General features: G+C 40.6%; 1 protein-coding gene across 1 annotated transcript in view; it reads left to right on the top strand.

Moving 5' to 3' along the window:
- Positions 1-16651: 16651 nt before the first annotated feature.
- PDE1A (phosphodiesterase 1A) overlaps positions 16652-25363 on the top strand; it is a 421223-nt gene continuing 412511 nt past the window's right edge. Inside the window, exon 1 of the mRNA XM_056533525.1 lies at positions 16652-17307. Within this exon, the coding sequence (XP_056389500.1) occupies positions 17207-17307 (101 nt within the window). The 5' untranslated portion in view covers positions 16652-17206. The remainder of the gene's footprint in view (positions 17308-25363) is intronic.

Here is a 25363-nt window from a genome sequence, read left to right as displayed (position 1 = left end):
AAGTTGTCTAACCATAGCAGTGTAACCATATAACAAGTCATGGATACTAGATCTTTAAAGATGGGTTGTTGATCCAGAGATTTATTCTGATTGCTATATTTTCTCCTAATGTAAGAAAACGTCCTTCTGCCTTATTGGGGGGTTTTGTAATCCTCTGCCTGAACATTGCAGGAAATGAGATTGAACTGGATCCTTATATTTTTCTTCAGGCTAAGCTTCCACTTGTTTTTTTATCCTGCGTTTTTATGTGTGGAAAAAAAAAGTCAGTGCAATTTCCTGCGTTTTTGCATTTGAGTGGAAATTGCATTTTTGCCCCTTTCGGCGTTTTTTTTCCAAAATTTGTTGGATACAAAAAAAAAAAAAAAATAGGATGCAGTAGGGATGGGGAAAAAATTTATTTAAAGATATTTGTATTTTGTTTCACTTTTTTCTTCTTCTATTTTTTAGGTAGTACTACTACTCCCAGCATGGAACAGACTGTTCCATAATGGGAGTAGTAGTATTTGTACTAATAGACATATCATCCCGGGTGTCACTCCCGACACCCCATGCGATTGCCCTATCTATTGCAGAGATGTGGAACGGCTCTATACAGCGCTCGCATCTCTGCTCTGTACTCCGGCCAGTGATGTGAATAGAAATTCACCTCACTCATTCATATTTTCCACCCAGAATGGGGATTTGCCGAATGGTTGCAGCCAATCCCCGCTCTCAGAGGGAAATATGATTCAGTGATGTTCTATTCATATCACTGGCTTGCCAGAGTATAGTGCAGAGATGCGAGCACTGTAAAGACCTGCTCCGTATCTCTCACTTCTGACACCTGTTGCGATCTGTCTATTAATGCAGGTACTACAGCTCCCAGCATGGAGAAGAGTGTGCTCCATGTTGGGAGCAGTAGAACCTGCAGTTAATGAAAGATCACAGCGGATGTCACTCCGGACACCCGTTGCAATCCTCCTGCATAATGTATAGATGCGGCCGGCTGGTTTTCTATGGTCCCCTGCACTGACTTATATATACACCTATTCATATTTCCCTCAGAGAGTTGTGATTGGTCAGATGGTTCCAGCCAATCACAGCTCTCTGCGGGAAATATGAATAGGTGTATATATACGGCAGTGCAGGGGACCATAGAAGTGCAGCCGGCCGCATCTATACATTGTACAGAAGGATTGCAATGGACCTGGGGCGACCTGTCAATTAGTACAGGTACTACTACTCCCATCATGGAACAGTGTGTTCCATGCTGGGAGTAGTACTACCTAAAAAAAATAAAAAATTTAAGGAAAAAAAGTGAAAAACACACACACACACACACACACACACACTACATTTTCATTATTGTGGGCAAAATTTTTTGTGCCCTCCCGCACACATAAATTGATACCTGTTTAAAAATTAATAAAAATGTCATAAAAAAAGACAAATTTAGTTAAATACAATTTTTTCCATCACTACTGTATTTTTTTAAATATTTTTTTTAATGGTACCCTACAAAATTTTATTAAAAAAAGGTATCTCTATCACTTTTTTGGATCGCTAAAGTCCAAAAAAGAATAAAAACCGCCTGCAAAAACTCCAATGTTAAAACCCTCATGGCATTTTTCTTGGCTTTCTTTTACTCCTATAGACTTCTATGGGAGAAAAACGCCACAATTTCAGGAAAAAAACACCATAGGTTCAACATGCTGCGACTTTGCAAAACCGCCAAGGAGCTGAAAAAGAGTGATAAAACGCCAAAAGGATAGAAAAAATGCCAAACCGAAAAAAGAAGAAGAAACAAGTGGAATCCTAACCTCAGCATGACAAGCCATGTTACTATGTACAGTTTCAGCAGATATAAAAAATGAAAAAACTGAATAAACCAATGCACGCCTAAGTGCTTTTATCCTCTTTGAAGAGATCAATAAATGGAAGCATAAAGGTTTGCTCACCATGAGGTGTTGTACTTTGAGCACAACACCAAAAATTGCTTGATTACCACACACTGTGGTATACTGAGGACTGCAGCCCGCATTGGTCCCATTTCCAACTGGAGACAGTCTTCACAATGTGGTTATTGGAAAAGAAGAGATTCTTCCCCCTGCACAAAGATGATGTAAGTGGTGCTCTCCTCAGAGTTCTTCAAAGTTCAGATGCAATTAGCTTTACAAATAACCGGGAGGAATCGGACTGGTTAAAATAACAAACAAGAATTTTAATAGCTATACAGATACAAACGGACAATGAGTTTCGAGGGGCAGGACCCCCTCTTCGTCAGGTCCTCTGATTGGAGGCTGAGTATGGGGTCCTTTTTATATGCATCCGAGCCCGTGGAAATCGTGAGATAATAATAGTATTAACAAATAAATAAAATTTTAATATTTTTACATCTTTTTATAATCTAATATCACAATTGTGAACAAGATGTTAACAAAACCTTCGATCTCATATGTTTTATTGTACCCGAATGCTATATATGTATTTATTTATTCTATTGTATTTACCGTATTTGTTAATACTATTATCTTTTCACAATTTTCGCAGGTTCGGTGCATATAAAGAGCACGTCACACCCAGCCTCCTATCAGAGGACCTGATGAAGAGGGGGTCCCGCTCCTCGAAACTCATTGTCTGTTTGTATCTGTATAGCTATTAGAATTCTTGTTTGTTATTTTGACCAGTCCAATTCCTGCTGGTTATTTGTAAAGCTAATTGCATCTGAACTTTGAAGAACTGTGAGGAGAGCGCCGTTTACAGCATCCTTTGCCGGGGGAAGGATCTCTTTTTTATCTCATAACCACACTGTGAAGACTGTCTCCTTCAGAAACAGGTACAACACATTTGTTGCATGTTGCTTTTAAATTCACGTACCAAGATACTGTATACAGTAAAGTTAGATGTTTTCAAGGGAGATACCAGATTTTCGCATGTACTGCACTTTTGGATTATTTTCACAATTGTTCAAACACAGCTGTTGCCAAATGTAACCAATACCACATCGATATATGGTGGCCAGTGGTTGCACGGTTTTGCTAGCAACACCAGAGAAATTGTGCACCCATTGGCTTCCATATGGGGTGCAGTTTGCATGCGGCAGCTGCCAAGCTAGAACCTAGCACCTTAGGATAGTGGCCTCGTATAGAAAAAATTAAGCAAAAAATAAAATAATTTAGAAAAAAATAGAAAAGATAATGTGTTATTTATTGTTGTTTACGTATGGTTAACAATTCTACAAACACACACATCCATAAAATATACACATATAATACACACATGGACATATTTATGCATTCACATACAGCTACACATTCATATACAAATATTCTTTGGTCCATATAATAAAAAAGGACAGTTTCCTGAAGAACATCAATGAAATATTCAGTCATAATCTGATAAAAGCTTTCAACATAATGTACAGATATTCTAACTGACTGCAACATCAACTTGGCATTAATGGACTACAGTAAATCTAGGTCACCCTACAATAAAGAGGGAAAAAAGCTTATGTGTAAACTCATCCCCTCTAAGAAGAATCTTCATTTACTACTGCCCACAATAAGTCACTTTAAAGCATTTTCCATGCCATCCATTGCCAATGGCATGTCATCCTGACATAAAAAATGGATTACTATTCTAAAGTTACTAAAATCCATTATTACTCTCTGCAGCACAAGGATTTAGCATGAATTGAAATGGTTTAGCAGATTTTTATACTGAAAAGACAGAAGCCTCTGTAGGAAAATCGCAGCTTGACATATAAATACAGTATATACAGATGGCACCTAACATGCAGATCAGAGATTGAGTCTTTTGTTCAGTGATTTAATATCTTTAAAATGTAGTGAAAGTATAAAGCACATATAATATATCTAAACTAAGTAGAACTAAATTTGAACCAAATATATATCCTTAAAGGGGTACTCCGCTGCTATGACACGCCCCATGCCATAGACATGACTGGAAGTGGCGTGTCGTGATGTCAAGAGAGGGCGTGGCTGTAACGTCCCGCCCACTGCCGCAGGATCCCAGAATTTGGTGGGGCCCCTCGAAATCAGACATCTTATCCCTTATCCTTTGGAAAAATGTTCAGAAAGCTGGAGCACCAGAGTAACCCTATACCCTCTTAAGGAGGTAGGGCGTACCTGAACACCCTACGCCCGGTCCCGATGTTTAAAACTGGGTCTGAAAGTGAAAGTAAACGCTTCCCGGCAGCTCAGTCGGGCTGATCGGGACATCGCGATAAAATCGTGATATCCCGATCAGCTAGGTCGTAAGCGGAGGTCTCCTTACCTGAGCTACAGGCTTGAGCAATCGAGCCCCTATCTCGCTGATCCATGAAAAGCTATGGCTTTGCAGGGATCAGCATAAGAGATCAGTGTGTGCAGTGCTATAGCTCCCTATGTGGGCTATAGCACTGCAAAAAAAAAGTGAAAAAAGTTAACAAAGGTCATTTAACCCCTGCCCTAATAAAAGTTTGAATCACCCCCCTTTTCCCATAAAAAAAACTGTGTAAATAACAAGAAAAATAAACATATGTGGTATCGCCGCGTGCGGAAATGTCCGACTTTGAAGATGAGAATTTTTAACATATAAATTTTCCTGCATGTAGTTATGATTTTCTTCCGAAGTACGACAATATCCAACCTATATAAGTAGGGTAACATTTTAACCGTATGGACCTACAGAATAAAGATAAGGTGTTATTTTTACCGAAAAATGCACTGCGCAGAAACGGAAGCCCCCAAAAGTTACAAAACAACATTTTTTCTTCAATTTTGTCGTCGATTTTTGGGTAAAATGACTAATGTCACTGCAAAGTAAAATTGGTGGCGCAAAAAATAAGCCATCATATGGAATTTTATGTGCAAAATTTAAAGCATTATGATTTTTAGAAGGTGATGAGGAAAAAATGAAACTGCAAAAATGGAAAAACCCTGCGTCCTTAAGGGGTTAAAGTTCAACTTAAAAAAAAAAAAAAAAAAAAAAAAAAAACTTCTGACATGTCACGTTGATGTGATTTTTTTTCCATTTTAAATGGTGGGAGGGTCTGGGTGCTGAGACACCTAATGACTGTAGAATGAGGGGCAGAAATATATATTAGTAAGTAACCACAAGTCTTCAATGAAAGATGTAAAAAGCTGATCAGAGATGAAGCACTCCAAGCAAGTGCTTCCCCTTCCTTTGTTTTAGGGTACATCCAAGGTGTCATATACACTAAAGATTCTCTGCCCAGAGTTTGTGTGGAAAATCAACAGCATTTAGTGCAAATTTTTCCAATTGACTTAAAGGGGTACTCCGCTGCTCAGCGTTTGGAACCAACTGTTCCGAACGATGGAACCTCTGCCGGGAGCTTGTGATGTCATAGCCCCACCCCTCATGCAAGTCTATGGGAGGGGCATGACAGCCACAATGCCCCCTCCCATAGACTTGCATTCAGGGGGTGGGGGGGGTGACATCATGAGGGGGCGGGGCTATGACGTCACAAGCTCCTGGCACCGGCTCCAGCTGTTTTTTTCCAAACGCTGAGCAGCGGAGTAACCCTTTAAATGGGAAGGCAAAATCTGTAATAGATCTGTATTGTTGCAGGTTTTGTAACTGTGGGTTTCAAATACATTTAAATCTCTACACTAAAATCTGCAGTTGCCAATCCATAACAAATCCACACCAAAATATAGACTACTTGGTGCAGATTTGCAACTGTGGATAACCTGGAGACAATCTACAGCTCTTATACTATGTGTGGCCCTACCCTTAGTGATTGTGGGGATCTCATCACCCAGACCCTCCGCAACCAAAACTCATGAAATGTCATTATACATTTTTAATTTAAAAATGGTTAAAGAGCTTCAGATTTTTTTCCTTTTGTGTTAAGTAATTTATTCTTTTATTAAACCAATTCTGAGTGAAAACATACATGGCTAAGGACACTGCTCCAATTCCTAAGAATCCAGAAGGACAAATGATGGCAAGGATACATCCCAGTAGTATATGATGCTCACAATCAAGGGGATTGATAGACATTCATTAAACCGGTTAGCTTAGATAAAACATGGTACCCAGTAAGGGCAATCACTCACGATTGAGTAGACCTTTTTGTTTCTCTTTATTGTTTTGTTTATTCTGACATAAATTTATTCAGTAAAATAGAGTATACAAAGATATGGTAAGCTGCAGTCTTGACCAGTATCCCATCCATGGACACAACAGCGTTTCAGGGGCGGACCCCTTTAGTCATGCTTTTGAATCTATTTGAAAAGAAGGACTGTGATATACTTTTTCAGCTTGCTAAGCTACATCCCATTTGCTTCATATCTAATCAGGTTTACTATCGAAAAGTTCAAAAAATGTTTAAGAGACAACATTTTTTTTTTTTCAATGCTCGGCAGTAACTTACCATAATGGGTTGATACTCCTCTTCCTGGTCAGTTTTTTCTTGGATATGATATGGGTAAAGACCTGTTGTTTGCTCAGTTTCCCATGTTTGTGACTGCTTAATTCTCTCAGTGGTTGCTTAGGGGTTCAAGAAGTGACTTTTTATGCATCTCTATGGGACTCGCATTAAGTCTTCATCCAAAGTGACTTCAGGTCCAAACAAAAAGTTGCTGCAGACAGTCACAAGGGCAGTCATGTGGACGATCAGCAGTTTCAGAACTGCATTGTAACCGGGAATGAAAGCTCCTAGAAAGACGAGCATTGACCTGGCTGTATAATCATGTGTTACTGTCAAAGAAAAAAAAATGACCTAGGTTTTACCTAGAGTGATTCAGGTTTTACCTAGAGTGATTCTTTAAAAGTAACTTGTCATCACTTTAATAGTTCTGCAATCATAAGTCATCTGGGTGGTCCCCAGCAGGTTTTCCCTATGCCACCATCCTTAATTGATAGGAAGAGATCTATAAACCAATCCAAGGGGGAGGCAGAAGCCAACAGGAGTTACAGAGTGTGTGTGTGGAGGTGGAAGCGATTGCTTGCCCTGTCCAGAAGCTACTACTGGTTTAATGAGAGCTTCAGAGTAGTACAGCATGGAAGGGAGCGACATGTCACTTTTTTCCTAACATTTGCCAGAAATAATAGGACATGGTTGACACTTAAAAACCATGCAAAACAGCATTGTTGTGAAGTGTCAATTAGGCACAATTTTCATGTCATGTCAAAAACCATGTTAATGCCCTAAAAGAGTAGTCAAATACATAGTTACTGGGAAGTGTGCATGGTTTTACCATGAAGATAAATAGGTCTAAACTGATGATTATGTAAAACTAAACATATTTTCAAATATAAGTAATTATCAGAAATCAATTTATATATATTTTTTGTAAAGGCAGCCCTACCAATATAGGCTAGATGTTCTCTTGTTTTTTTGCTTGTTCCCATGGGAAATGTCCTATAGGCAGTCTTCTCATCTGGTAAGGAATGCCTAGCTGCTCAGTTCTCCTTGCAGTAAAAATACTGTCAAATAGACTACTGCATACAGCTGCTACATTACATAAAGTTCAGTTACATACAGTACTTATGTAAGAGGGAGTCTGACTGTCTGGCTGAATATTTACTGTCCAGAATTAGGTAACTATACATATAGATAGATAGATATATTTAGTTTCTATATTACATGCTGTGACAATAAATTAACTTAGCATGGGAGGGGTGTGTGGATATTTTTCACTATTGGAGACATTTTTCAAGGTATTAAGAGCTTACTTCAGGCACACAAAAAGTCACACAATTTTCAGTTCTCACTTTGCAGTGGTCGGAAATTTATGATGTCCAACATTGGCAAAAAAAAGTTGCAAACCCCTTAAAAAAAGCACAGTAATATGCACTAATGACTGGTGGGTGTTACGGCTGTGGTAAAGTGGATCCACTGACCTGTGGGGAGGATGGCGTGGGCCATATCAGAGAGCGAAGTCTAAGGTGCCGCAGGTTTTCACCAGAGACCGCCACAAAGCGGGATGGACTTGCTGCAGCAGGTGGTACCCAGGTCGCTACACCTGGTACGACTCGTCCCCTCAGGCAGCCAAGGTATAACGTGGCACAGCAAGGTAGAGGCGCAGACAAAGTCAGGACAGGCAGGAGGTCAGGGCTGGCGGCAATGAACCAAGGTCAGGTCATGTAGCAAGAGGGTCAGAAGGCAGGTGGCACAGGAGCAAGGTCAGAATACGTAGCAAGGGGTCAGATACACCGCAAGTCAAGACACAGGTAAAAGCTTTCTCTTAGGCAAACTAGGCACAAAGATCCGGCAAGGATTATAGCAAGCGCGGAGTTAAATAGGGTCAAATGAGACTAGCACCAATCAATGGTGCGCTGGCCCTTTAAATTTTAAAGAACTGGCGCGCACACGCCCTAGGAGGCGGGGATGTGTGCTGGCAGACACAGGGAGCAGAGGAGACTGAATAGCCAGGAGGTGAGGGGAGACCCGGCAGTCGCATGCGTTCGCATCGCGGGATGCGAACCGCAGCGGTGCCGGCAGCAGGGACATGAATGTGGTTGCGGTCAGAAAGTCTGATTACAGCGCTGTCTGTATCCCTGTGAAATAAAGTTCAAAGCAAATTATGAGACAGCCAGAAGCTCCTCCCCCTCACACATATTTTAATATGAAAAGAGAAGGCAGAGACAAGGAAATAAGGTCATGTCTGCATTATTTTTTCAGAGACAGATATTTCATTTTATTCAACAAAATATTAATTGAGTACTGTCATATTCCAAAACTTTTTATATGTTGTACATCTTGGCAAAATAGTAACCTTTCTAATATACCAGATAAAAAAAAATATTTCTTTTTTATAGAAATCATGGCTTGCAAAAAACACCAGTAGGGGTCCTCATACCATCCAGAACAGAATAATCCTGTCGGACTGAAGCATAATCTTTGTCCTTTGTCCAGGTTGGGGCAAAGTCCAGTAACTGTGGCTGGGACTAAAATTCCTCTGTGCTTTCTCCTGTCCTATCAGACTGCAGCATGAAAACAAAGAGGAAGGGCTTACAGAGCAGCCTGCAGAAATTGAATGGAGAGATCCAGCACAGCAGACTCAGGGAAGAAGAGGAGTCATACAGTGTAAGGAAACACCCCCTCCAATGCACAAAATGACAAACCAAGTGGGCAACAGAAACAAGGTATTTGTGAGAGAAATATAAGTGCTAAACACAAAAAAATTATATAAATTACATATATGTTTTTGTGGGATTTGGCAGGTGCTCTTTAAGTTTGCTGTGGAAAGTGATTCATGGTAAAATTCCTTTAAAGCATAACCAGCATATAGGGTAAAAAGTTTGATAACAGGAGAAAGAAGTTCCATATATTAATTTGTATTATTGATCTATTCAAAGTTTGTTCAAATGACAGGGCCTATTTAAGTCTTTTTTTCTCAATCATGCTACACATTGCTTTTTCCGATTCACGGGATTCATGAATCTGATCTGTTTCTGGAACATTCAGGTAAAAAGAATCATGGGATCTGAAACTTTAACCTTAAACTTTAACCTGGATAAATATAATTATATTAGTCTTTACACATAACAGTAGTTTTACATATTTTATTGCCATTTTTGAAATCCAGGATATCTTTTTTATGGACTTCTGCTCAGAACTTAACTCTACATCCAAGAGAAGGCCACACTGAATCTTTTTAATGTAGTAATATTATGTCCTGTGCCCTTTCCATTATGGAAAGGGCCCAGGAGCCAAGCTTTGTTCAAACTCGACGGCTGTTAGAGTTTGTTCACTAACAGCATTTATTACTTATTCACAAAATTGGTGATAAATGTATGATCATTGAGGGTCTGACTGCTGGACCTCCATTGATCAAAACAACAGTTGACCCTGAGTGGTCCTTGTAAATGGTTTACTAGTGTGCTTTGTTCACTATAGGACTGATGGAATTCAGGCTTGGTTATCAATATTAGTTCTATAGGCAGTGAATGGTGCAGTGCTCATGTAGGCACACAACTGCTCCATTCACAAGGGTTTGCTCGGGGGCTAGTGTTCTCTTCATGTATGTTGATATCCTGGCAGTCAGACCCCCAACAATGACACATTTGTCACCTATATTGTGAATTAATCCATTTTAAGACACCTACAATTGATTCTATAGTGTCTTAATCTTTGGAGAATTAGACTACTTCTAATAAAGTGATTCTCAGTTTTCACCAGCTCTGACATATGGTACATATAGATAATTAGTACCTAGACGAATAATCTAGCATCCATTTACATTTGCCAAAACATATTTCATACTGCACTGCATAGCTTGGTGCCATCTGTAAAGACAGAAACAGTGATGCCAATTCCTTTCTCTATATCAATGATAAGTGGAATAATAATGCTGCAAAAATGGGTCTTGGGGTATACCACTTATAACAGTGGACCATGGTTACACCTTCTGATTATGTGATGCCCGCTGTTCGTTGGCGTCCCAGTTTTTACCATTCTAACAAACCGAGAGATACAGAAACTTTCAACTGAGAGACCTTAGTTTATCACTCCAGCAGATCGCTATGCATGGAGGCCTTGATGTCAGCACTGCTTAATATGTTCCAGTGGTTGGCAGACCAAAGATGAACTGGAATAACACAGTAAGAGGTGCACAAAGGTGAACTTCTACATAGACAGATCATCACATCCCATATGTCACCTACCGATCTCGGGCTCCGAACAGTGTCTACACAAACAATCAAAAGAAGCTTGCACAACAACGCATTTGGCTAAGATATGAGTAGAATCTCTTCCTATCAGTTTAATATTTGATACATCCCCTATTTGGGGACCAGGGACGTGCACAGACATTTTGGAGGGCAGGGGCTCAAATAAAATAAAGGGCACTTTTCATTATATATATATATATATATATATATATATATATATATATATAAAATGTAAAAGCCTTACATATGTTTAAGGGGAACTCTAGTACAGAACATCTTACTCTCTCCTAATCACAGGATAGGGGATAAGTATCTGATTACAGGGGATCCGACTGCTGGGACCCTTTTCTATCTCCTGCCAAGCACCCCAGCTCTTCTCATGTATGGAGCGATCTAAGCACTGTGCATGGATTCCTGTCGACCACTGCACAAAGCAGTGGCAAACACACCCCTCCATGTATCTCTGGCTCCCCCATGTATCTCTGGCTCCCCCATAAAGATACATAGAGGTACATGTCGGCCACCCCTTCGCGCAGTGGTCGTCAAAAATCCATGCACGGTGCTTAGATCGTTCAATACATGAGAAGAGCCGGGGTGCTGGGAAGGAGAGAGTGGGGGAGGGGGTCCCAGCGGTCGGACTCTGTGGATAGGGGATAAGATGTTCTGTATCAGAGTTCCCCTATAACAGAACACAATTCCTGAGGTAGGGGCCTCCGTTGTCATGTCAGCTAAATAGGACCCTGCATCACCCCACGTAGGTCCCGATTAGCCCTCCTAAAACCCACTGGCACCAGTAGTTTGCACTTTTAGATGCCGCAATCAAGTTTGATCACAGCATCTAAAGTGTTAGTTACGGACATTGCTGTGATCGCCGAGTCTGGCATTAGCTGTGTTCTGGCTGCTGATAACAGCCATTAATTACCGGCATTGAAGCAAATTCAGCTCCATATCTCACTTCAAAGTCTAGTAGCATCCTCTAGGTGTTCAAAATCTATATGTATGCGATAATAAAAATTAACTATATAAGTTGAATTTCAAATACAGACTGAAAACTATAATACTATTACTTCACATTTGACAGGTTACACAGTCATGAATGATACCTCCAAATGTCTGCTGCAGCTCCACTCGGACAGCAGGCTCTCTCCCTGTATATGAGGGTCGCTACCTGCAGCCATCTCTATCCGATCAGCGATCTGCTGTTCCATGCCGGCTCAGCAGGCTGGAGCAGCAGAGCGCAGATAACACTCATCAATGCTATGCTATGGCATAGCATTGAACAGTGTATACAATCAGAATATTGCATGTAATAATTCCCTATGCGGACAAAAAAATGGTGTAAAAATTGTAAAAAAATGTAGTTAATAAATGTGATTTAACCCCTTCCCTAATAAAAATGAGAATCACCCCGCTTTTTCCATAAAAAAAAGTATGTACACAAAAATAAACATAAACATACATGGTATCGCCGCATGCATAATAAGGGTTAGAAGATGACAATTTTAAACATACTAATTTTGGTGCATGTAGTTAAAACTTTTTAAAGTAATATAATAAAATGAGGGTCTGAGGAAGCGTGCCTTTGCGCTCGTGCATTGGCTGTCACCCCTTCGTTCGAGCCATGTCCTTGTCTGTATTGAGCACCTTGCACTTTGTTGGATAAATAAAACGGTTTTCGTCTACGGCAGTGGATTGTGATCAGTCTTCTTTACATTTATATAATAAAATAAAACCTACATAAATTGGGTATCCTTGTAAACGTATGAACCTACAGAATGAACAAAAGGTGTAATTTTTACCAATAAGTACACTGTGTAGAAACGTAAGAAAATGAATGGTAGCACATAAAGTTCTCATATAGGTCTGTTGGTGGAAAACCGTTATAATTTTTAGAAAATGAGGAGGAATATACAAAAGTGCAAAAAAGAAAAAACGCTCCTTTTTTCTGTTAATGTTTACTTATCCGTATGAGGGCTCATTTTTACGCTGTGATACGTAGTTTTTTATTGGAAATTTTATTCACTGTTTATACATTTTTTTTTCTCATACACAAAGTTATCAAAAATTTGCAATTCTGGACTTCTGATTTTTTTTTACTTTTATGCTATTGACTGTGCGGTTTAATATTATATTTCAATAGCTTGGACATTTCCTCACGTGGCGATACCACATGTTTATTTTTGTTGTTTATTTTGTATTACATTATTTAATTTGAAAAATGGGAAAAGTGGGGGATATAAACTTTTATTAGGGAAGGGGCTTATTCACATTTATTAACACTTTTTTGAAATATTTTATTTACTATTTTGTATCACCACCTCTTGTATTTGGGCCAACAATGCACTACAATTCCCAAGTGACTGTGTAGTGCCTTCTTGTTTTGTGTGCTGGAGGTTGTGAGCTTGTAATGCATTGTAGTTTTACATACTGGGAGTTGTAGTGCATTGTCACTTTACATGCTGGGAGTTGTAGTGCATTGTCACTTTACATGCTGGGGGTTGTAGTGCATTGTCACTTTAAATGCTGGGGGTTGTAGTGCTTTAACCTTTTGCATATTAGAGTCTGTACTACAAACTTCAATATGTAAAGTGACAAAGCACTACAACCCCCAGCATGTAAAGTGACAAAGCACTACAATCCCCAGCAAAGCACTACAACCCCCAATATGCAAAGGGACAAGGCACTACAATCCCCAGCATGTATAATGACAAAGCACTACAACCCCCAATATGCAAAGGGACAAGGCACTACAATTGTTGTAGTGTTTTCTTCCTTTGCATACTGAAAGTTACACACACAAAAAAACACTAAATTTAAACTATTACCATGGCAGGCAGGGCAGAGGGCAGAGGAGATCGCCAGAGACACTTCAGGAATGCAGACTTCTCTGCTGTAATGCTGGGTCTTTTACCCAGGCAGCCCCTGCCCTCTAATGTAAGGATCTGGCTAATTAAGAGGAAGAGGACTCCCGGAGGCCTTGGGATAGTTCAGGTACTGGCCGGACTTGAGATAGAGAGCGAGCAGACCGGAGGGGGAGGGAAAAGAAAAGTAGGGGGACTTGTCGGGTTTGTAATTATGTTATGTGAATCAAGAGTTCTGCTGACAACCTGTGGAGGTTGCACTGCCCTGACTGTATTAAAAAAAAAAAGGGCATTAAAGGGGCAGATGCAAAAAAGAGCAGGGGCTAGAGCCCCCTTTGAAGCCTATGTGTGCAAGTCCCTGTTGGGGACCATATATTGATTGGATTTTTGAGAATGGAGACTGATTTTGAAGCTTGCTATGCTTTGAACCATTCTGGCAGTATCTTCAGGTACTGTGCACCACCCAAATAAAATTAAAAAAAGGAAGAAGCTTGCAGAACAAATAGAGGTGTTTCACTGACCTCACTGCACCGCTCTTAAAGGCTATCATAATGCAGATCAAGACAGCAATGAAGGCTGTAATAAAGGTCTATCCTCTTCAGCGATGAGTCACAATTTTGTCTCAGATAATAGCCAGAGATTGGTCTAGAGACCACGTGGGCAACCCCATGAAGAGGCTTTCAGGAGAGAAAAATCACTTCTCCGTGCTGCAGTTCCTCCTTCTACTGTATGTTCTTTCCTCTACTGTACATTAGAATTCTTTGACAACCCTGTAAGAATTTGTTTATGTGAAAATTGAGTTCAGCATTTTAATGATTTCAGAAGGGCTAGTTGAATAATTTGAATGGATGGGCTCCGGACTTAACCTTGATAATGTTGTGGAATAGAATGATCAGGCTTTCAACTTATCAATTATTTTCTTCTAAGAGAGATAAGCCGCCCTTCGAGCCAGCAGCTTCCCCTTTTCTTTCTATTCAGTACCAATGAATGCTCAGCTGAGACTATGCTCATACATATGGAGGATCACGAGAAATGGAACGTTTAATCTAACATGTACCTTTAGACATCTAAGAGTTAAAATTAACTGTAAGGTAGAATGCTGTGGGGTAAAAGTATGGACCAAGGTAACAAGTTATGGCCCAAATGGAAAGTTGGTGGGATGTTTAGCAGACATACCCAATAACTTTCATGCAGGTGAATTTCTTGTAGTATAGAATAGAGAATACATCTATTAATAGAATAGGTCTGGCACAATCGGTATAATGAGGCACTGTTCCCACTAGGGTAGGATGGTATATGCAGAGTTAGCACCATGTGTCTACATTCAGGCTGTTGCTCAGTCTTCCAGTAAAGTCACAATACAGTAGTCTAATATTAGAATGAAATGACAGCACTCACCCACAGTATACTTATCTTCACTTTATTAATCTTTTGTGCACATTAATAAAGCAGCGTGGAGCTGCGTACAAACGGGCAGGAGAGTCACAATTGCCCGTTTGTATGCAGCTCCCTGCTGCATTATTCATGTGCACAGAAGATTAAAGGGGTATTCTGGCCACAGACATCCTATCCCCTATCCAAAAGATAGGGGATAAGATGTCTTACCACAGGCGGTCCGCCGCAGGGATCCCCCACAATCTCCGTGCAGTACCCGGCATTCTGTGCTGGACTGCTGCTCTAGTCTCGGGAACTTATGATGTTTCTGGGACTGGAGACGTTACATCACACCACGCCCCCTCGTGACATACCACCACACCCCCTCTATTCATGTCTGTGGTGACGGCCATCACGCTCCCTCCCATAAACATGAATGGAGGGGTTGTGACGTGACGTCACAAGGGGTGTGTGGCTTGACGTCACATCTCCAGTCCCGGAAACTCAGGTTTCCAAGACAAGAGCAGCATTCCGGCACAGAATGTTGGGTGCTGCATGGAAATCGCGGGGCATCCCAGCGACGGCCCCTCCGCGATCAGACATCTTATCCCCTATCCTTTGGATAGGGGATAATATGTCTATGGCCAGAATACCCCTTTAATAAAGTGAAGAAAAGTCTACTGTGGGTGAGTGCTGTCATTTCATTTTTGTATTGGACTATAGAATAGAGAATGTGGATCCTTATTCAAAGGCTGGGTTCACACCACGTTTTTGCAATACAGTTCCGTATCAGGTTTTTGATAAAAAACTGATTCCTCAAAACCTGACTTAGGCTGGGTTCACACCACGCTTTTGCAATACAGTTCCCGTGTACGTTTTCAATTTGAAAACCATATGGAACCGTATTGAAAATCGTATGCATTGACTCTCCATTAAAAACCGTTTGCCAAAAGATGCATCCGGTTGTGTCCATTTGGCATCCTCTACGATTTTGTCAGTTTTTTTTTTCTGTACTCAAAACCTTAGCCTACCGCGGTTTTTGGTCCGGGGGAAAAAAACGTATTGAAACGTATACTTTTTTTTTAAAACATGGGAGTCAATGGGAACCATACAGAACCGTATGTGCGTACAGATCCATCCGGTTTTCATGATACGGTTTTTGACTTTGCACAGTTTTTTTTCTTGGAATTTCAATCAAACAAGTGAAACTTTATTCATAATGGAGTAAAAAGTTAAAAACTTATACATTTTTTTCTTCTTAAAAAAACTGATGCAACCGGACATCATTTTTCAAGCCGTATACGGCTTTCAACCGTATACAGATTACAATTTGTACACATGTTTTGATACCGTTTAGTCAGGTTTTGAGAAATCCTTTTTCCTTATCAAAAACCTGATACGGGTACTGTATTGCAAATCGTGGTGTGAACCCAGCCTAACACAGTTTTTTTCCTCGCATCAGGTGGAAAGCAAATGCAAACTCTTGGCAACCTTAGAGTGTAATTTCAAAGCACTTCTGACTCATGCAGACTTGTTTAGCTTGAACTATTTTCTATCTCGCTGCATGACCTAAAGAGTTTAGAGGATAAATGGCATACAGTATGTGTTGCAGCTGCAACAGTGATCATTGGTGTAAGTGACATTTACCTACTGGGCGGTGATGTTAAGAAGCAATGAATAATCATACAATGATTTCATGACCAGCTGATGCAAGCGCCTTATTTTTATATCATGTCCACTGGGGTTGGCAGTAGATCATTGTTAAAGCACAGACTCATCCGTTAACTCTTCGTAGCCCATCGATATATAAGATATGAAACATTTGTATCTTGCCCTGGAGGACTCATAATTTTGACTTCTTTTTGTTTTTTGTTTTTTTCATTGTATTCCCGCTTCAGTGCTTTTATTTCCCTTCCACAAATCTGTCTCTCGTGGAGAGCTTAAGTAATTCTCTTTTATTCTAAATGACAATGAATCCTTGGATATTGCAAAGTGCTTTTGTGCTTCAGTGAGCACAACTGTAAAACTGAACTGCATGTGGGAAGTGCTTGAGCATACAGGCAGGCAGGGGTATTCTTACCATCTTACGCTGCTCAGACTTATCAGAGCAGGAGGATAGTTTAAACGGCACATTTCTACTGGAGACTAAACACTGAGAATACCCATTAAGTTGAGTTTCCTTCGATAAGGCTTTATTTATCTTCTAACCCTTCACTTTGTTCATGGAAGAGGTTCTGGTTTTCCGTTTTTTTACATGAATTGGTTTACTGGCATACGATGGACTAAGGAATGCTTTTACTTGGTGGGACTTATTGTCAATGTGACTGTTGCACCTTACGGCACCCACAATGGATTCTACTCCATCTGACTCCTTGGAGCATCATTTTACTTCTTCAAAATTAAAAAAGAAGGAATCAAATGACAAAATGGTCCAACGTTTGCAAGGAATGTGAGTATGATATGCTCCACTATTATTGAATGCATGTGATCCGTTCAGTAGCCTTACAAGAGTGCGGTAGAGATATGACAACTGTCCCTGTATCAGAAGTGCTTTCAGATGACTCCGTTCTGTTGTCTAGTTTGTTGAATTGCTGCATTGTTGCAGTTTTGCTCTGTTGTTTAGTTGATTTCTGTTTGGCTAGATACATATGGCTCATATCACCAAGAATGTAGTGCTGTAACTTTGTAATGTAGTTTATATTACCATTTACACCCAAAGTGCTGATCTTGATGATCAATAGGGATGGTAATTTTTTTTGTATGTTTATAGATGCAATTTGATTACTGATCTCAAAGTTACAATTTAGTTTTCAAATTTTCAGATTATACATAAACATAGCATCATCCTAAAGAGTTTTTTTTTTTTTTTATGCTTTATATGTCCACTCAGGGTATGCAAAGTTAATTACCCTACTATTTCAGTATGTGCTTCTTTTTTTAATTTAACTGTTTATTTATTGTAATACATCCGTTTTTAATGACCGACAAAAATATACCAAAAAAGTCCAAAAACAGATAACCTCTTAAAATGTGTGCAAATTTTTTTATTTTAGACAATAATGAATGTAAAGGGTATATACACCATATTTGACATGTTTTATATCTCAGACATGTTTCAAATAAAAAAATGAAGCAGCTCTTAGGATAACTGAAGACTATACGAACATTTTGGGTCTACAGCACCTATGCTGACCTATTTGACTCTATGGTAACAAACCCTAGATAGTTTGTTCCAGCAGCCAAACTCTCTTCCACTATCCCCTACTACTTGATTACCTACCAAATGTGTAATAACAGGAAGTAAAGGAATGATGGAAGAAGGTGTGACTGCAAGATCATGCTACACAGAGTTTGTTTGTAGTCTATTGGTCTGCTTAGAAGCTGCAGACAGAAACATGACCAAGACTGTTCACAAAGCTACTTTCCTTTACATTTTAGGTGCATTGTAGTATAGCGAAAACTGGTTTCAAATATGGATATATCTTTTATACTCTAGCAGTAAGTTTTTCTTATTTAGAAAGAGGACATTATATCATGGCATTCTGTGGGCTGTAAGATGAATTGATATGTCCACTAGGAAAACATGAACTATTAAAGGGAATTTGTAGCATTGAAGATGTAGTCTAGTCTGCAGGCAGCATATTATAGAGCAGGAGGAGCTGAACAGATTGATATATAGTTAAGTGGGAAAAGTTCCACAATAACTTGTCCTTTGTCATGTGCATCTCTGCTCATTCTGGGCTAAGTAGTCAAGTGGGCGGTCCTACTCAGTAATTTACATCCCTATATGCACACCTATACACAGATAGCTGTCAATCACAGAGTAGGACAGCCCACTTGACTATTTAGCTTAGAATAAACAGATCAGTGTGCTAAACTCCTTCTGCTCTATAATATGATGTTTGTAGATTGGACTGCATTTTCAGTGCAACGGGTTCCCTTTACAATCATGGCCGTAAATGTTGGCTCCCCTGACATTTTTCAAGAAAATGAAGTATTTCTCACAGAAAAGGATTGCAGTAAAGCATGTTTTGCTATACACATGTCTATTCCCTTTTTTGTGTATTGGAACTAAACCAAAAAAGGGAGGAAAAAAAACCAAATTGGACATAATGTCACACCAAACTCTAAAAATGGTCTGGACAAAATTATTGGCACCCTTTCAAAATTGTTGAAAAATAAGATTGTTTCAAGCATGTGATTCTCCTTTAAACTAACCTGGGGCAAGTAACAGGTGTGGGCAATATAAATATCACACCTGAAAGCAGATAAAAAGGAGAGAAGTTCACTTAGTCTTTGCATTGTGTGTCTGTATGTTCCACACTAAGCATGAACAACAGAAAGAGAAGAGAACTGTCTGAGGACTTGAGAACCAAAATTGGGGACAAATATCAACAATCTCAAGGTTACAAGTCCATCTCCAGAGATCTAGATTTGCCTTTGTGTGCAACATTATCAAGAAGTTTGCAGCCTATGGCACTGTAGCTAATCTCCCTGGGTGTGGACAAAAGAGAAACATTGATGAAAGGTGTCAACGTAGGATAGTCCGGATGGTGGATAAGCAGCCCCAAACAAGTTTCGAAGATATTCAAGATGTCCTGCCGGCTCAGGGAGCTTCAGCGTCAGCGCAAACTATCTGTCGACATTTTAATAAAATGAAAGCTATGGCAGGAGACCCAGGAGGACCCCATTTCTGACACAGAGACATTAAATAGCAAGACTACATTTTGCCAAAATGAACTTGAGTAAGCCAAAATCCTTCTGGGAAAATGTCTTGTGGACAGATGAGACCAAGATTGTGCTTTCTGGTAAAGTACATCATTCTACTGTTTCTCGAAAACGGAATGAGACCTAAAAAGAAAAGAACACAGTACCTACAGTGAAATATGGTGGAAGTTCAATGATGTTTTGGGGTTGTTTTGCTGCCTCTGGCACTGGGTGCCTTGAATGTGTGCAAGGCCTCATGAAATCTGAGGTTTACCAATGGATTTTGGGTCACACTGTACAGCCCAGTGTCAGAAAGCTGGGTTTGCATCCGAGATCTTGGGTGAAATGGATGGCAACAAAGCATTGGAGATTTCTGAAGTGGCCAGCAATGAGTCCAGATCTAAAACCCATTGAACCCCTGTGGAGAGATCTTAAAATTGCTGTTGGGAAGAGGCACCCTTCAAATAAGAGAGACCTGGAGCAGTTTGCAAAAGAAGAGTGGTCCAACATTCCAGCTGAGAGGTGTAAGAAGCTTATTGATGGTTATAGGAAGCAACTTATTTCAGTTATTTTTTCCAAAGGGTCTGCAACTAAATATTAAGTTAAGGGTGCCAATAATTTTGTCCAGCCAATTTTTGGAGTTTGGTGTGACATTATGTCCTATGTGCTTTTTTTCCTCCCTTTTTGGTTTAGTTCCAATACACACAAAGGGAATAAACATGTGTATAGCAAAACATGTGTTACTGCAATCCTTTTCGATAAAATACTTCATTTTCTTGAAAAATTTCAGGGGTGCCAACATTTACGGCCATGACTGTATATAGCAGAGCTTCAACCAAATCACTTGCTTAGATGGTTGAGATAAGTGTACATTACAACAGGATGGAGAAAAACTATGAAGCATTTAAAATGTTCAAATTGAGTGTGATTCACAGTTTACTATTGTTATCCCAGTAAATTTGTCCTATTAACAGTGTATGTAAAGAGATGTTGTGGACATGTGGCATAGCATGCAGCTGCTGTTCTGATCTGACTGCATAGTTGTTACTTTTTGTTGTAAAATTGTATTGATGATCGGACGACTACTGAATAATGATCTCTACAGAACAGAAAGTATCAGCCCTTTTGAGGCTTAAAGGGGTACTCTGGCCCTAAGACATCTTATCCCCATCCAAAGGATAGGGGATAAGATGTCTGATTGCGCTGGTCCCGCCGCTGGGGACTCCTGATATCTCGCATGCAGCCCCCACCTGTGGGAGCTGCACGCAGCCCTGCAGCCTCCGAGTCTGCCGGGTCACGACTATGGGTTGGAGTATCATGACATCATGACTCCGCCCCTATGTGACGGCACGCCCCACCCCCGCATTGCAAGTCTATGGGAGGGGACATGACATCACACGGAGGCGTGATGTCACAATACCGCCATTACCGATCCGGTGCTCGCGGTCATTACAGAGCATAAATGTACATCATGGTGTGCTAATTACCACGGCACTGTGACGTACATTTACGTCCATTGTCGTTGAGGGGTTACTGGGGCCCCACAATCTCTCATGCAGCACCCGATTGTCATCAGCTGCACAGAGCGAAGATAGCTCCATGCTGATGACTCATAATACAGGGATCGGAGTATCATGACGTCACGGCCCCGCCCCTCCCATAGACTTGCATTGAGGGGGAGAGGCATGACATCATGAGGGGGCGGGGCCATGACATCACGATACTTCGGCCCCTGTATCGTGAGTCATCAGCACGAAGCGATCATCGCTAGGTGCAGCTGATGACAAGCGGGTGCTACAGAAGACATTGCAGGGGTCCCCAGCGGTGGGACCCCCGCAATCAGACATCTTATCCCCCCTCCTTTGAAAAGGGGATAAGATGTCTAGTGGCGGAGTACCTCTTTAACAATAAGTGTTCTTTATTGCTACAATAGATGACAAATAAAGTGAGTAAATCTATATATATAAAACTCAACGTGTGTGTGTATGTATGTATGTATGTATGTGTGTATGTTCCAGCATCACGTCCAAACGGCTAAAGATATTAACATGAAACTTGGCCCACATGTTACCTATATGTCAACAACAAACAACGGATAGGTGATTTAACCCTTACTCACCCCCATTTGCCAGGGGCGGGGTTTATGTTTAAAGTCCCATACAAGTCAATGGGAAATATATGTTACTGCATAACTTCCAAACGTCTGGAGATATTTCCATAATACTTGGTCACATGTTACTTATATGTCCACTTAAAATATAGGATAGTTAATTTAACCCTTAACTACCCCCATTTGTGAGGGTCGGGGTTTTTGTTTAAAGTCCCATGCAAATCAATGGGAAATGTATGTTCCCACATAACTTCCGTACGGCTGGAGATATTTCCATAACTGGTACACGTATTACGGGTCGGGATAGGAGGTCGACATAGGAGGTCGGGATAAGAGGTCAGGATAGGAGGACGGGATAGGAGGATGGGATATGAGGACCGGGATATGAGGACCGGGATATGAGGACTGGGATATGAGGACCGGGATATGAGGACTGGGATATGAGGACCGGGATATGAGGACCGGGATAGGAGGACCGGGATAGGAGGTCTAGATAGGAGGACGGGATAGGAGGTCGAGATAGGAGGACGGGATAGGAGGACCGGGATAGGAGGTTGGGATAGGAGGTCGAGATAGGAGGTCGAGATAGGAGGACGGGATAGGAGGCCGAGATAGGAGGACGGGATAGGAGGACGGGATAGATGGACTGGATAGGAGGACGGGATAGGAGGATGGGAAAGAGGACAGGATAGGAGGATGGGATAGGAGGTTGGGATATGACAACAATATATGAGGACAGGATATGAAGTCAAAAGCTTCCTCCTTTGTTTATTTTCCTCCCCAACAAGGATTAGGAAGGAAAAACTGGGCAACGCCGGGTACTCAGCTAGTAATCATATAAAAATAAGCCACCATTTTCTTTTCATGGCTCCTACAGAAGTGTCTGCCCTTACCTTTCCTTTTGTTTAGTTAAAGAATACCTGTCACCAAACTAAACTTTTAATATATTGTTCCTTATGTAATTAAAAGACACTTTACTATTTATTTGCTGCTAAAATTCTCAACCTTTATATGTTTTTAACGTGATTGAAAATATGGCCACTAGGTGGCTCTGTTCTGTTTCCTGTGCAAGTCAAACAGTTAGCTTGGTCTCCTCCTGGTCTGGCAGGAGACCAAACTCAGGAAGTGTGTGTGGGGCATGGCAAGGCACAGCTCTCGCAGGCTTTAGTGATCTCACGTCTGCTGGGGAACGCCCACTTTCTCCTGCCGGGAGCTCACAAGCAAGGGGAAAGTATGATACAGAGCTTTTTAGAGCTCGGAAAAAAATTTAAGGGCAGGAGGGGTGTTAGTAGTAGTTAGGGAATATAATCTGAGTTAGTTTAGAAAATATAGCTTGATGACAGGTACTCTTTAAGAATTATAATTTCTCATTAAACCAATTCAACACAATATCACAACATCAGAACACTCATAAGTCACTGAATGTTCACATGTAGAAAAACAGAGTGTTGCAAACTTGTGTTGTATACAGTTGGTGATCTCACACCATATATCCTACAATATATTGGGAGAATTTAGCAATGGGTTTTTAAGAAACTTGATTAGAAATTTTTACTTTTTATATATTTTGTGCAAACATTTTAGAGGGTTGTATATACCTGTTTTCTGATAAAAGCATTGATAATGGGAGGAATTTGTCTTTAGACATAAATTAAGAAAGGACACCTCTGTATGCTAAACTTGTGACACGTGACAACTTTTTGTAGTCTGCTTGTGCACTAATAATCCTTTCTGCGTGTCCCCCTACTTCTTGTTTACAAATGGTGGATTAGCAAGTAAAAAGTTGAAAGACATATACATAATTTAAGGGAATCTGTTGTATATGCTAAGAGCTGCAGACACCATTCTCTAGCTGTTAATGTATAAAGGTAAACTGTACCTTTCCTGGAGCTGTTGGTGATTGCACTTCTCAGTTATATGTCACGGAGGCAGAGCTGAGCTCCTCAAGTGCCACAGTCTAATTCTTACATAATAAATGTTACGTTTTTGGCACTTGTCATTTTTTGACCAGGAATAATTGCAGAAAGATCTTTGTGATTGGGGCCTTGGAGTGACCCAATAGTACTCTGTTCTGGTTATAGGGCATCTGAGTTTCTCTTATTGAATTGTCTGGCCCTTGTTCTCTCAGCTGGCTTCCAGTTAGACAGTGTTGCCCTGTTTCTCTGTTTGTCTCCAATTTTTTTGTTTGTTATCTGTACTCCATTGGAGCCATCCTGCAGACTACCACCATCGCTTTCTGTTATCTAATGGTGAGTTGCTATTTTGTATTATTGCTTCTGAAATTGATATGTATTTGTATGATTTACTAATGTGACTGTTGACTGGTCACCCTCTTTTGCCCTACTATAAGTCCTGGGGTTATCTAAGTACTGGGTGCCATAGTTTGTACCTAGGAAAGATAACCAGTAAAGGTAAGCTCTAGCTGTAATGGGTGTGTCTGTCTATGCTTTGTTTGAACTCTCAGTCTCTTCTGTTTCAACTACAAACGCGGCAATGCCTGCGTCAATCAGAAGCTGTGGATGACTGGCCAATGGGATTCTGTCTTGTCTTCCACGCCCTGATTGGCCTGCTTGCCCTGCTTGATTTTTTTTTTTAATTGGCTCTTAAAATTGACGGCATATAGGCAGGATAAGATATCAGTATTCTCCCCTTAAGGACACAGGGTGTACATATTAGTCTTGTTCCCACTCTCCTTCTATGATGCATGCACTGGAGCTGAGCCTGAGTCATAGAGGGATGATCCCGGCAGCCGATCACAGTAATGCCCGACATTAAACCTTTTGACGCCATCATCAGGGGCATCCTTTCTGTACCCTTGAGGATCAGTTTTTTTGACAGGACCATGATGTTACACTGAATTCTGCAGTCTCTTTTTATTTGTTTACATCAGGTTTTACAGTGTTTACACTTGTTTACACCATACTTTCATGCACCATACTTTTCGCATCTTGACCTATTCAAGTTAATAAGACAAAGCTACAGTCCCACAAATGCTATTAAAACCTCAGTTTGTGCACAGTGAACACTGTCAAAACAGATGTTAACACTAAAACACTATAGATGAGCGAGTTGAGCCAGCAAACCCAGTCTCGTTCCAAACTTTGGGATGACAGTGGCTCGCAAAACTTTCAAATTTTGCCAAGCTCAGCTTGCATGCGCCTGGCGGTAATAATAGCAGAAGGGATGAGGATGGGAAGGGAACACATGGCGTTTTGGTGCCTAAATGAAAAAAGGAAGTACTGGGAACACTGAGATGATGTAATGGTAGCCCAGCATACCTTGCAGCTATCACCAAGATCACATGACCCCATGTTATCCAATCATTGCATTGTATTATGTGCAATATAGCTCCCAGGCTTATGATGACACAGCATAAGGGTGGTTTTAAGAGGCTAATAAAGCCCCATGCACAGTATTGCGGCAGCCATTTTGGAGAGAGAAAGCTCAGAGAAAGAAAGGACTAGTAATCCCATTAATCCTTCACCCCCCCCCCCCCCCAAAAAAAAAAAGAAAAAATAAATAAATTCAAAGCAAGCTGAGCAAAGCATGAATCTGTGGGTTTACCTCACACAGTGACCTTCTGTCACTTGCAGTGCTGTATCCAGTTGGGCACTACATATCCCAGCCAGCAGTAAACAAGCCCATGAAAGCTCTCACATTCCAATACCTAGCAAGCTAAGCAAAGCAG

This window comes from Hyla sarda, chromosome 8 (genome assembly GCF_029499605.1).
Source record: "Hyla sarda isolate aHylSar1 chromosome 8, aHylSar1.hap1, whole genome shotgun sequence".
In the NCBI taxonomy this organism is placed as follows: Eukaryota; Metazoa; Chordata; class Amphibia; order Anura; family Hylidae; genus Hyla; species Hyla sarda.
The sequence above is the reverse complement of the archived record's forward strand: the minus strand, read 5'-3'. Positions and strand labels throughout refer to the sequence as shown.